General features: G+C 43.9%; 2 protein-coding genes across 4 annotated transcripts in view; one reads left to right on the top strand and one right to left on the bottom strand.

The window, feature by feature from the left end:
* LOC110531894 (coiled-coil domain-containing protein 146) overlaps positions 1-12,201 on the bottom strand; it is a 65,392-nt gene extending 53,191 nt beyond the window's left edge. For 2 of the 3 annotated variants that reach the window (XM_036945274.1, XM_036945272.1), the window contains exons 1-2: positions 12,017-12,201; positions 10,173-10,412 (exon numbers count right to left, since the gene is read on the bottom strand). In XM_036945274.1, coding sequence (XP_036801169.1) covers positions 10,173-10,334 — 162 coding nt within the window. In that variant the 5' untranslated portion in view covers positions 10,335-10,412; positions 12,017-12,201. The remainder of the gene's footprint in view (positions 1-10,172; positions 10,413-12,016) is intronic. The other variant, XM_036945273.1, reaches the window with a different exon arrangement.
* Positions 1,294-6,682, top strand: fgl2a (fibrinogen-like 2a). The gene is made up of 3 exons (XM_036945275.1): positions 1,294-2,173; positions 4,767-4,966; positions 5,329-6,682. The coding sequence occupies exons 1-3, from the start codon at positions 1,426-1,428 to the stop codon at positions 5,833-5,835; spliced, it is 1,455 nt and encodes a 484-aa protein (XP_036801170.1). The 5' UTR covers positions 1,294-1,425; the 3' UTR covers positions 5,836-6,682.
* Positions 12,202-14,090: the final 1,889 nt, after the last annotated feature.

The raw sequence follows: 14,090 nt of genomic DNA, 5'->3' as shown, positions 1-14,090 counted from the left end.
AATAACAGTTACCATATCAGTTATATAGAGTTCCAGACAGTTACAATATTCATAAGGATGAGTCATGGACAGTAAACTATTCCATAGATATGGTAGGAATAACAATAACAGTTACCATATCAGTTATATAGAGTTCCAGACAGTTACAATATTCATAAGGATGAGTCATGGACAGTAAACTATTCCATAGATATGGAAGGAATAACAATAACATTTACCATATCAGTTATATAGAGTTCCAGGCAGTTACAATATTCATAAGGATGAGTCATGGACAGTAAACTGTTCCATAGATATGGAAGGAATAACAATAACAGTCACTTTATTCGTAAAGTCAAGTTATTTTCCTGCAGGTGAGGAGGACTCGTTAATGTGTAGCCCGTCTGGCTCAGAGGGACAATACTTCCTGATCACAAGATGGCTGACGTTGACCCATGACCTCCACCACACAGAGCCCTGTGGCACTGCCAGTTTCAGCCTGCTACAGGATTTTGAGCTGTTCTGTTTATCTTTCAGGGCTCTAGAGTCATCTCACCTTTGACCCAAAACTAAGGTGTATCACGTGAGTTTCAATAGAGGGTTTGAATTGCAAATATTGCATCACTTTCAATATGACTAATCCTGAATGAAACACCTTACTGTGTTTCATTCAATATGACTTCCAGCCTGTGAAGAGCTATAGCCCACTTTACAGGAATCCCACAACCCACCACAAAGTCCATCAGTAGGAAAAGTGAACAACTCATCGTGGCAGAGAGAAGATGCTCTGTATACCACAGTTGTGGTGATGTCATATTCATACATTGAATGGCAACGAGACCAGAGTTAAGAAGGAAAGAGACACATTGGTGTTGATCCACAGCAACACTGAGATTGGAGTTTGGAGATGAAACAAGTGCACTGTAGGACCATAGCCTTTCTCTCTGTTCAGGTGATTCTAGTATCAACCCTCTAAGACCCTCAAACCGACCACTTCTACCACTTCATAAAGGGCTTAGTGTTCTAGTTCAGGATACATATCCAAGAACACAAAACAGCAAAACAACAAGAGGGGAAAAACCTACAGGAGAGAATCTTAATTCCATTGTACTGACTCACTTGTCTGTTCAGGGAAATGGGCTGACTTCTAAAGGACTGCAGCTCAGTCAGAACTCTGCATTCCTACTCTCTCTTTAAATGGTTGACTTTGCTGCTGGTATGGAGTGGTGGAATTACGCAACACAGCCCCTCCCACCCCTCCCTCCCTCCCTCCCTCCCCTGATATTAATGACACAACTATCTCAGGCAGGAGGCAGTCTCCTGCGCTCACTCTCCTGCAGGCTGCTCTCTCACGCCGCTCTCGCTCTCTCTGACTGCGTAGCTGAGAAACACACACTCACTCACTCACTCACTGACACGCACACACACTCAGTCAAAACACACACCATGAGGCTGTTCGTGCTGTGTGTTGTGGCCTCCACCACTCTTCTGCTGGCAGTCCCATGGAGCTCCGCAGCAGAGCCAGGAGACAGAGCCCAGAGATGGGATAAGGTTCAGGATAAGGCTGCTACAGGAGAGGTTTCAGGGGGCTGCCCTGTGAGGATGAAGCCTTCTGGCCAGTGTGGAGAAGAGGACGACTGCCCCTACCAGATCACCCTGCCTCCACTGACCATCCAGCTGCCCAAGCAGTTCAGGATGCTGGAGAAGACCATGAAGGAGCTGCAGAGCCTGAAGGAGACGGTGAACCGGCTGAAGAGGGACTGTCAGGAGTGTCGGCAGCAGGCTGACCAGAGCCTGCAGAGGGACAGCGGGGAGGCAGCAGGGGGTCCCGCTACGGGACCAGGGTTTCTGGAAATACAGTCTAGCACCAGTAAGGAGGAACGAGGAGACGGGGGAACCAACACAGGGCCTGATGGGGATGGCATTGGCACCGGTTCTGGTACTGGCAAAGGCACCGTCTCTACCGGCGGTTCTGTGTTTGAGATGCAGGTGAAGATGAACAAGATGTCCAACAGCCTGCGTAACGCACGGGGACAGATCACGGCTCTGCAGGGCCGTCTAGAGGAACTAAGCCTGATCAACATGAGGAACGTGGAGGCCATCGTGGACAGCAAGGTGGAGAACATCACTGGAGTGATCAACAAGCTCAGTAACAACTGTAACCACCAGTGTGCCGTCCAGCAAACTCCTCAGTGTACGTCTATTTACTCTCTTTAATTAACCAAATAGGTTCTTGACAATTTGACAGGAAAATTCTGTATAACCTTTAAGTGATTTACAAAACGCTCTGTTATTACTAAACTATAATTTTTCTGTAAAGTGCAGAACTTCCCTCAGTGTGAGTGTTATTGAAAATAGCCCCCCCTGTTCTCTTATAGAAGCTCCTCTAGTCTCTTGTTATTGCTAACCTATTGTTCTCCTCTAAGCATCAGCCAGACAGACTTATTATAAAACCAGGCTTTCATGCACTGCATGCAGTAATGTACAGTATGCCAGTCCTCTGTACTGAGTGTGAGTACTCTGCCGTATCAAAAGGAGAGTTGCAGGTTTAACTCCAGATCATCACCCTTTCTTTATGCACGGTCCTAGACTAACACTGCTACTGTACCAGGGAATTACATTGTTTCATCACACTTTATCTTTCAAAACTCATTGGGATATTCTGAGTGTGAGAGATTCTGATATTTTGAGTGTGAGGTACTCTGATATTTTGAGTGTGAGATATTCTGATATTTTGGGTGTGAGATATTCTGATATTTTGAGTGTGAGATACTCTGATATTTTGAGTGTGAGATATTCTGATATTTTGGGTGTGAGATATTCTGATATTTTGAGTGTGAGATATTCTGATATTTTGAGTGTGAGGTATTCTGATATTTTGAGTGTGGGACACTGATATTTTGAGTGTGGGATATTCTGATATTTTGAGTGTGGGATATTCTGATATTTTGAGTGTGGGATATTCTGATATTTTGAGTGTGTGATACTCTAATATTTTGAGTGTGGGATATTCTGATATTTTGAGTGTGTGATACTCTGATATTTTGAGTGTGGGATACTCTGATATTTTGAGTGTGGGATACTCTGATATTTTGAGTGTGAGATATTCTGACATTTTGAGTGTGTGATACTCTGATATTTTGAGTGTGAGATATTCTGATATTTTGAGTGTGTGATACTCTGATATTTTGAGTGTGGGATACTCTGATATTTTGAGTGTGTGATACTCTGATATTTTGAGTGTGAGATATTCTGACATTTTGAGTGTGTGTTACACAGTGTTAACGTCATGGTGTAAACAGCTACCTCCTTTATTACACTTGCCAACAAGATGATGCAATGTGTTGCATTCCGACAGTTGGTCATGGTGAGATCAGAACACTATGTAGAAGTACTTGTCTTAGATTAATCTGTCATGTTTCGTATAAGAGCTCTGCAAATGACTCTGGATAGCTTGACAAGATAATGTCAGAAGTGATTCATGTAAAGATTATGGAGAAACAGGCAATATAAAGTGTTTTCAGTAAGAGTCGGGAGCATCCAGTATCAAAGTGCAGTAGTGCTTGTAGGTTCTGTTGTTGACACAGCCTTCTTTCTACTGGCTACGTTTCTATCTTGATATGAGAAACTCTCTGTCGGCTCAACGACAACAGAACGTCAGCAGTCAGACATCTCACAATCTCAGCTCTGTAACGGATCATTAAGCCCCAATTCACAGTTAAACTAAACAGTGTGCTTCCTGTCTCTGATTGGATTTGAAGGTGTTCGCGGACATACATCGAGGGAGTCGACCTTCGGATCATTTAACTGAATCATGTTCTCGATTCATTTATAAACACTTTTATTAAGCTTCATCTAATGTCCCAAGCCTTGTTCTGTAGGAATTAAAGGAACTGTTTGCCTGTAATGTGAGAATGCACAAGCTTTTCACTGGGACGATGTTACTTCCAGATGAGGGTTTTATGTCTCTGCATACTTCCTTGATAATACAGCTGCTCTTCTGTTGCTGTCAATCCCCTTTATCAGTCTGCATGGCTGTCTGTCCATCTGTCTGGCGGACTGTTATATTTGGGTCAGTCACAGCCTGGCGCCCATATTCTGAGAACCACTAATACTATCACATATGGGCAGACTTTGATAGGAGTACTGCCCACAGGGGGGAGATACAGAGACACACACACACTCACACACACGCACAAACAGCCTGCTCTGTCCTCTTCTGTGCTCTGCTAACTCAACTCCTCTCTCATGCTTCCTAGGCTCCTATCCTGAGCAGTCGACTGGCGTCACTTTCCAAAACTCAGGGTCTCTAAGCTCCAAAAGTGTCTGTCAGGATGCATTATCATCACACACACAGAGTGGGGACTGGCAGGCTCTCCAGCAGCCTTGGTTAATCCCATTTGACACGTTCCCACGTTTTGACAAGGCTGTCCTCCCCTTATATGAAAACAGTGACACCGTGGCTCAACTCGCTCAGTCAGCTCTGGGGCTGAAAGTCAGGAACATTCTGGGGCTGAAAGTCAGGAACATTCCATGCAATGGCTGCTGGGTTGTGAGAGGCTTGTGCTTTGAGGGAAACAGTGTTTTCTTTACTCCTCGGACACTGACCGTTGCCTCTCTCTCCCTCCCCCTGCCCTGTCTCTCTCTCTCTCTCCCTCCCCCTGCCCTGTCTCTCTCTGTCTCTCTCTCCCTTCCCCTGCCCTGTCTCTCTCTGTCTCTCTCCCTCCCCCTGCCCTGTCTCTCTCTCTCTCTCTCCCTCCCCCTGCCCTGTCTCTCTCTCACAACAGTCATCATCGCTCCCAAGGACTGCTCTGACTACAACATGCTAAAGGAGAGGAGGAACGGCGTCTACCAGGTCACGCCAGACCCCAGGAACGGCACGTTCCAGGTCTACTGCGACATGGAGTCGTTCGGCGGCGGCTGGACCCTGGTGCAGCAGCGCCTCAATGGCACCGTCAGCTTCAACCGCTCCTGGGCTGAGTACAAGGTTAATAAACCCATTTGACAAAACTCTGTGACAGACCGTGGTCAGTAACATTCCATGTAATGGCCTGCTGGCCTGTGAGAATCAGGGAAAACATGAGGCTGTGTCCCAAATGTCACCCTATTCCCTATATAGTGCACTACCTTTGACCAGGCATTATGTAGGGAATAGGGTGCCATTTGGGACAGATTTGACTCCTCTGACACAGACCTTTACATTTTTTTCTCTCTCTCCCCCTGCCCTTGCCCTCTCTCTCTCTCTGTCTCTCTATCTCTCTCTCCCTGCCCTTGCCCTCTCTCTCTCTCTGTCTCTCTCTCTCTCTCTCCCTGCCATTGCCCTCTCTCTCTCTGTCTCTCTCTCTCTAGGGGGGATTTGGTGACCCCCGGGGAGAGTTCTGGTTGGGCAACGACCGCATCCACCTCCTGACCAAGGCCAAGGACATGGTTCTGCGCATCGAACTGGAGGACTTCCAAGGGGTGCGGGAGTATGCCAAGTTCGACCAGTTCTACGTAGCCAACGAATTCCTGAGGTATCGCCTCTCCATCAGCGGGTACAGTGGCACGGCCGGCAACGCGCTGCACATGAACCAGCACTTCAACCACGACCAGAAGTTCTTCACCACGCCAGACAGGGACAACGACATGTACCCGTCAGGGAACTGCGGCGCGTACTACAGCTCTGGCTGGTGGTTTGACGCCTGCATGTCAGCCAATCTCAATGGGAAATACTACCACAAGAGATACAAGGGCGTGAGGAACGGCATCTTCTGGGGAACATGGCACAACATGTCTAGTGAAGCATACCCCACCAACTACAGGCAGGCCTTCAAGACGGTCAAAATGATGATACGGCCAAAGAACTACGCTCCGTAAAGGAAAGAGGCATGAGAACGGAAACGACCGGAAAGATCAGAAATACTTTTTTCTTCTTGACTTTCTGCTCCTTTGACCTTTCTGCCTCCCACTGTCAAGTTTAACCACATGGTTCAGAGACAGTCTGAGACACCTGGGTTCCCTGGAATAAAACAGCAATGAAATCTTCAAAAGGTTGGAAAAGTCTCCACCGAAGACAAACGTATGATATCACAGTCATAGGAAATGTCTGGCTATCGGTCAAACAACATACTATGGACCATGTGCCACTGAACTAACAACAGCAACAAAATGGAGTCAGATATGTTTGCTTTCTGCAGAATAATTACATTGGTTGACTGCAGGCACTGCAACTGTTTCCAGACATCTGTATTCCATTGTCTGTATAATACTGCCACCTAGCGTTATGTCATTGCATTGCATCCTCATCTAGACAGGCTAAGCAGCATGGAAACTAAAGGCCCCAAGTTCAAGGAGGAAATGTACAGTATTTATTTTTGAAAGTATGATTGATAGCTTTTACATAACTAATATATGGACTGTATGTTCATGCAGTACACAGTGATTGCCTAAGATGAGTAGCCCAAAAAGTATTGTACTCGGAATAAAAAGCATTGTATTGGGGTTGAGAAGTTGACCACAGAGAAGTTTAAAACTAAAAGATGGAGTATTTCGACTTGTATGAAAAGGTTTAAAGTGTAGGTATATTTGAATAGAATAATTGATTATGTAGCTTGATGTATAGAACTGTATGTACACTAGACGTTTTTTCGTTCACCTTCTATTGTCCTATTCAAAAAAGTATTTACTTTTTATATAAAAACATGAATAAACTTTTTACAGATTTGCACCGAGTACTGAATGTTTTGTTATCCATATCCCGCATGAAACACAGCAGGCAAATAGCCCTGACCCAGCCTATATCTGTCAACCATCAGCAGGCAAATAGCCCTGACCCAGCCTATATCTGTCAACCATCAGCAGGCAAATAGACCTGACCCAGCCTATATCTGTCAACCATCAACAGGCAAATAGACCTGACCCAGCCTATATCTGTCAACCATCAACAGGCAAATAGACCTGACCCAGCCTATATCTGCCAACCATCAGCAGGCAAATAGACCTGACCCAGCCTATTTCTGTCAACCATCAGCAGGCAAATAGCCCTGACCCAGCCTATATCTGTCAACCATCAGCAGGCAAATAGCCCTGACCCAGCCTATATCTGTCAACCATCAGCAGGCAAATAGCCCTGACCCAGCCTATATCTGTCAACCATCAGCAGGCAAATAGCCCTGACCCAGCCTATATCTGTCAACCATCAGCAGGCAAATAGCCCTGACCCAGCCTATATCTGTCAACCATCAGCAGGCAAATAGACCTGACCCAGCCTATATCTGTCAACCATCAGCAGGAAAATAGACCTGACCCAGCCTATATCTGTCAACCATCAGCAGGCAAATAGACCTGACCCAGCCTATATCTGCCAACCATCAGCAGGCAAATAGACCTGACCCAGCCTATATCTGTCAACCATCAGCAGGCAAATAGACCTGACCCAGCCTATATCTGTCAACCATCAACAGGCAAATAGACCTGACCCAGCCTATATCTGTCAACCATCAGCAGGCAAATAGACCTGACCCAGCCTATATCTGTCAACCATCAGCAGGCAAATAGACCTGACCCAGCATATATCTGCCAACCATCAGCAGGCAAATAGACCTGACCCAGCCTATATCTGTCAACCATCAGCAGGCAAATAACCCTGACCCAGCCTATATCTGTCAACCATCAGCAGGCAAATAGCCCTGACCCAGCCTATATCTGTCAACCATCAGCAGGCAAATAGACCTGGCCCAGCCTATATCTGTCAACCATCAGCAGGCAAATAGCCCTGACCCAGCCTATATCTGTCAACCATCAGCAGGCAAATAGACCTGACCTAGCCTATATCTGTCAACCATCAGCAGGCAAATAGACCTGACCCAGCCTATATCTGTCAACCATCAGCAGGCAAATAGACCTGACCCAGCCTATATCTGTCAACCATCAGCAGGCAAATAGACCTGACCCAGCCTATATCTGTCAACCATCAGCAGGCAAATAGACCTGACCTAGCCTATATCTGTCAACCATCAGCTGGCAAATAGACGTGACCAAACCTATATCTGTCAACCATCAGCAGGCAGATAGACCTGATCCAGCCTATATCTGTCAACCATCAGCAGGCAAATAGACCTGACCTAGCCTATATCTGTCAACCATCAGCAGGCAAATAGACCTGACCCAGCCTATATCTGCCAACCATCAGCAGGCAAATAGCCCTGACCCAGCCTATATCTGTCAACCATCAGCAGGCAAATAGACCTGACCCAGCCTATATCTGCAAACCATCAGCAGGCAAATAGACCTGACCTAGCCTATATCTGTCAACCATCAGCAGGCAAATAGACCTGACCTAGCCTATATCTGTCAACCATCAGCAGGCAAATAGACCTGACCCAGCCTATATCTGTCAACCATCAGCTGGCAAATAGACGTGACCAAACCTATATCTGTCAACCATCAGCAGGCAAATAGACCTGACCTAGCCTATATCTGTCAACCATCAGCTGGCAAATAGACGTGACCAAACCTATATCTGTCAACCATCAGCAGGCAAATATACCTGACCTAGCCTATATGTTTTATTCATTTTCCCTTCATAAGGGTTCAGGATTGGCTGATGTTTTATTCATTTTCCCTTCATAAGGGTTCAGGATTGGCTGATGTTTTATTCATTTTCCCTTCATAAGGGTTCAGGATTGGCTGATGTTTTATTCATTTTTCCCTTCATAAGGGTTCAGGATTGGCTGATGTTTTATTCATTTTCCCTTCATAAGGGTTCAGGATTGGCTGATGTTTTATTCATTTTTCCCTTCATAAGGGTTCAGGATTGGCTGATGTTTTATTCATTTTCCCTTCATAAGGGTTCAGGATTGGCTGATGTTTTATTCATTTTTCCCTCCATAAGGGTTCAGGATTGGCTGATGTTTTATTCATTTTCCCTTCATAAGGGTTCAGGATTGGCTGATGTTTTATTCATTTTTCCCTTCATAAGGGTTCAGGATTGGCTGATGTTTTATTCATTTTCCCTTCATAAGGGTTCAGGATTGGCTGATGTTTTATTCATTTTTCCCTTCATAAGGGTTCAGGATTGGCTGATGTTTTATACATTTTCCCTTCATAAGGGTTCAGGATTGGCTGATGTTTTATTCATTTTTCCCTTCATAAGGGTTCAGGATTGGCTGATGTTTTATTCATTTTCCCTTCATAAGGGTTCAGGATTGGCTGATGTTTTATTCATTTTTCCCTTCATAAGGGTTCAGGATTGGCTGATGTTTTTTTAGTATTTACTATTTATTAGGATCCCCAATTACTTGTTGCCGAGGCAACGGCTACTCTTCCTGGGGTCCCAACAGGAAACAACACAACAAATAAAAGCCATAATATACATAAATATAAATAGCACTACATTTACATTACAATTTAGCCATTCAGCAGACGCTCCCATCCAGAGAAACCCACAGCTAGTGCATTTACCTGGAGATAGACAGGTGAGACAAACACAAACTGTATCACAGTGGTATCCCAACCCCCTATCACATACATAATACAATACATAATACAATACATAATACAATATATAATAAAATATATAATACAATACAGTATATAATACATTAGATAATACAATACATAATACAATATATAATACAATATATAATACAATACAATACAATACACAATACAATACATATTACAATACATAATACAATACATAATACAGTACATAATACAATACACAATACAATACACATTACAATGCATATTACAATACACAATACAATACATATTACAATGCATATTACAATACACAATACAATACATATTACAATACACAATACAATACATATTACAATACATATTACAATACATATTACAATACACAATACAATACATATTACAATACACAATACAATACATATTACAATACATATTACAATGCATTATACAATGCAAAAGGCATCAAAATATCAGTCTGTCTTCACAGTCCGTGTCATGCCGTAAAGTGTTATCTGTGGTGGCAGAGAGTTCCATGTAGTCATGGCTCTATTTAATATTGTGTGTTTCCCAGCCTCTGTTCTGGACCTGGGGACTGTGAAGAGACCTCTGGTTTCAACTGGTCATGGTGACAGAGTTCTAGCAACTATGGTGTATGAATAACTAGGTCAGCCCAGTAGGGGTCAGCTCGGCTCGGTTTGTCTCAGTAGCGTGAAAAGAGTATGTGTTACCTGGTCTAAGCACTGGAAGGCTGGGCTGGCAGAGACGTGAGTGGGGCCCAGGGCCAGGCTCTCCTCCTGTAGGGCAGCATCAGGAGCCAGGGCTGATAAAGGAGTAGTCTCCTCCTCACCTCCTCCACTGGGTGGGTTGGTCTGCTCCCCAGCTTGGCTCATGGTGGCCCTGTCACACACACGCAGACAGACAGACACGCACGCAGACAGACACGAAGATAGAGACAGCAGACAGACACGCTGACAGACACACACGACAGACGGAGACCGCAGACAGACAGACAGACAGACAGACAGACAGACAGACAGACAGACAGACAGACAGAGACAGCAGACAGCCAGAGACAGCCGACCGACAGCGACAGCAGACAAACAGAGACAGCAGACAGACAGCCAGAGACAGCAGACAAGACAGCCAGAGACAGCAGACAGACAGAGACAGCAGACAAGACAGCCAGAGACAGCAGACAGACAGAGACAGCAGACAGACAGCAGACAGACAGAGACAGCAGACAGACAGAGACAGCAGGGAGAAGATAGCAGACAGACAGAGACAGCAGACAGACAGCAGACAGACAGAGACAACAGACAGACAGAGACAGCAGGGAGAAGATAGCAGACAGACAGAGACAGCAGACAGACAGAGACAGCAGACAGCAGACAAGAGACAGCAGACATACACCCAGAGACAGCAGACAGACACCCAGAGACAGCAGACAGACGGAGACAGCAGACAGACAGAGACAGCAGACAGACAGAGACAGCAGGGAGAAGATAGCAGACAGACAGAGACAGCAGACAGACAGAGACAGCAGACAGACAGAGACAGTAGGGAGAAGATAGCAGACAGACAGAGACAGCAGACAGACAGCAGACAGACAGGATTAGTAAGCATTTTCATGATCTTCTAAAGAAGAAGAGCACTAGACAATTTCGTAACTACTAGTCATTTACAAGATTATTTTACATTTATTGGCTTTGCAAAGTATTTGCAGAAATATACAAAATCTTAGCCTTGTGTATTCTATCCACTCTACATTACACTGATGCAAGACAGACTGCTGCAACCCTCATAGCCTCCAGGTCCAGTCTTTGACCTAGAATGTGTCCCAAATGGCACCCTATTCCCTATAGTGTAGTACATTTGATGAGGCCCCATATGGGACGCATTGGTCCTGGTCAAACGTAGTCCACTATAGGGAATAGGGTGCCATTTGGGACACAGCTCAGTGTTCTGGAACCTACAGAAAATACTAAACCCAGCTGCTTTGCTGGACCCCTCTAAACCATGGCTGCTGGCCCAGTGGGCCTCTTACAGTAAGTATAGTCACTATCCTCTCCAGACTTACTTCCCACTGAGCACAGGCGTCAGCTCAATGTCTAGTTTTGATTAACATTTGGTTGAGTGTCAACTAACGTGAATCAACACATTTTTGCCGAATTGTTAGGCCTAATAAGTATACAATAAATACTGGTAGAAAGGCTATTGAACCCGTTTCAACTGGAGACTAGGCCTGTGTTCAGGGCTCCAAATGAACCTTTTCCAATCCTAACTCCCTTTTCTAGACGCGCACCACTGTGTGTTCATTTGCAAGGTGCAATGTCAATGATCATTGTTCTCTATCTGTGATATACCGTTACCGGCTGGAGGGCATTGGATTTAGATGATACGAATGAATCATTTTAGCCCAACAGGACCGAAAAATTCGCTTCCTACTCAAAACTGCTAAAGTTAACTACTAGTTACAACTATTTGACCAGCCTCGTGTAAACTAACTGGGGAAAGAAGAAATAGCTATAGGTACCTAACGTTAACTGTTACAATTACACTCTGTTATTCTTACCTGTAACAGTCCCTTTATTCACCTGTGACTCCAAGTTTGTCAAAATAATGATCCAGCATTATGCCATAAAAGTTAGCTCTGGGAGGTAGAGCTATTTGTAAATGTTGTTGTCAGCTAGCTAGCTAAACAACAAAATGCTTCAGTAAATCTCAGCCTCTCTGTTTTGTTGAATGCCTTGAAAACGTTGCCATAACAACGACATCCCAACATCCTTTTCAGCAAGACTGAAAAAACAGTTTTTAAACTTTTAAAAACAGCAAAGAGGCAATAAGACAGGTTAAATACGAACTATATTTGAATTATTGAATTAAAACAGTGCACGCACTGTGTTTATTTGTCGATTAGAAAAATGTATTGATCATATTGAATCGCATGCTTGCAGGCACAAACAGACAGCTAAATTCCAGCAGAGGGCGCCAAGTATTCATTATCATGAGTACAGAGAATTTTCTCTACAAGCTGAGCTGTGATAACTTTTGTGTCCTGCAGTCCGCAGAGCAGGGCAAAGAAATCGTGTAGTGAGAGCATCATCAAAGTCTGCTCGTCATTTGAACCAAGCCAACCAACCCCTGTCCTGGAGGCATCCTCTGTAGGAGGCATATACATACACAGGAAATAACTCTAAGGATTGTTATGGATTGCACCAAGAACTGTTGAGTCTGGAGAGTTTAGGTCCAGACAATGGGTTTTTATATATATATATATATATATATATATATATATATATATATATATATATATATATATATATATATATATATAAAGATATATAAAGATGTTTATTTACTCTGAAGCAATTTAATTTGAACACTCTGGAGTTGAGACCAGGGCCTGTATTCAGAGAGCGTCTCAGAGTAGGACTCCTGATCTAGGATCAGGTCCCCCTGTCTATATAATCATATTCATTATGATCTAAAAGGCAACATTTATCCTAGGTCAGTACTCTTACACCGTGACTCTTTATGAGGACAGGCCCAGAACAGCTGAAGAGTTCCCTTCTCTCTATTGTCACATGGTGACATCATCCTCTCAGCTCAGGAGAAACTGGAAAAACATTTAAGATCATTGTTCTTCCCCCTGGATCCAAATATGGTCTTGATTCCTCTCCTTGTTTTATATGTCATCTATGCAAATTCATCTGGGTCCATTCACTGTTCTTCAATCTTAAATCACATAGAAAAGATTCATAACAGCCTTCTGGTTCAACACATCAAAATGTTTGTGAAACACTCCAGATGGTGCTTGTGGTGTGTGTGTGTGTGTGTGTGTGTGTGTGTGTGTGTGTGTGTGTGTGTGTGTGTGTGTGTGTGTGTGTGTGTGTGTGTGTGTTAAAGGGGTAGTAGGATTTGGTAGGTCCCGTGAAGCAGGATTCTCATTTTGGGAGAGACTTTTTTAGTGGCCCTGTACTGAACATAAATGTTCATAGATAGACTTCATCCTCTGTCCTGTGACTACTGTAGTAGGGTCTTTGAGACAGTATCAGATGGTTGACCTTTGGCTCAGATGTTGAGGTTTTTCACGGTCCATTTATAGTTCATAAGAACATTGTATCTCATGAATCACTGATCTGGTCGTTTGTGGTCCAGTAGAGGGTTCGCTCCCAGCATTGACCTTAACTTCCATCACATTTCTGGACTGATTTCTGGAACCTGCCCAGGTTTTTGTTTTCTATAACAATATGCCCTTCAAGAGAATTATCATTTTGGCAAGTAAAACAAGTTCATGCACTTCTCAGAAATTATTTTTAGATTTGTGTTTAACTCAGAATTTCAAATGCATGAGGGCATGCAGCTAAATTAGGACAGAGGATTTAGCTATCTGTTCACAATTAACCAGGTTTGTTTTCCTTATCAATTCACATTCCATCATGGTAAACTGTCAACAATAGTACTTCATTGAGTTATGTTTGTTACTAACTCCTAATAATGTAGCAGCACAGGAAAACAACGTTCTGTGCTGTATTCAGTAAACACAACAGGTAAACAATAGCCATTAAAGATGAGGGAATGTGCACCATTCCATACAGACATATTTAGCTTAATCTTCTGAGTAGGTTTTCAGTCTAACTTTGTGC

Source organism: Oncorhynchus mykiss, chromosome 15, assembly GCF_013265735.2.
Source record: "Oncorhynchus mykiss isolate Arlee chromosome 15, USDA_OmykA_1.1, whole genome shotgun sequence".
NCBI classification, from domain to species: Eukaryota; Metazoa; Chordata; class Actinopteri; order Salmoniformes; family Salmonidae; genus Oncorhynchus; species Oncorhynchus mykiss.
This window is presented reverse-complemented; position numbering and strand designations above follow the sequence as displayed.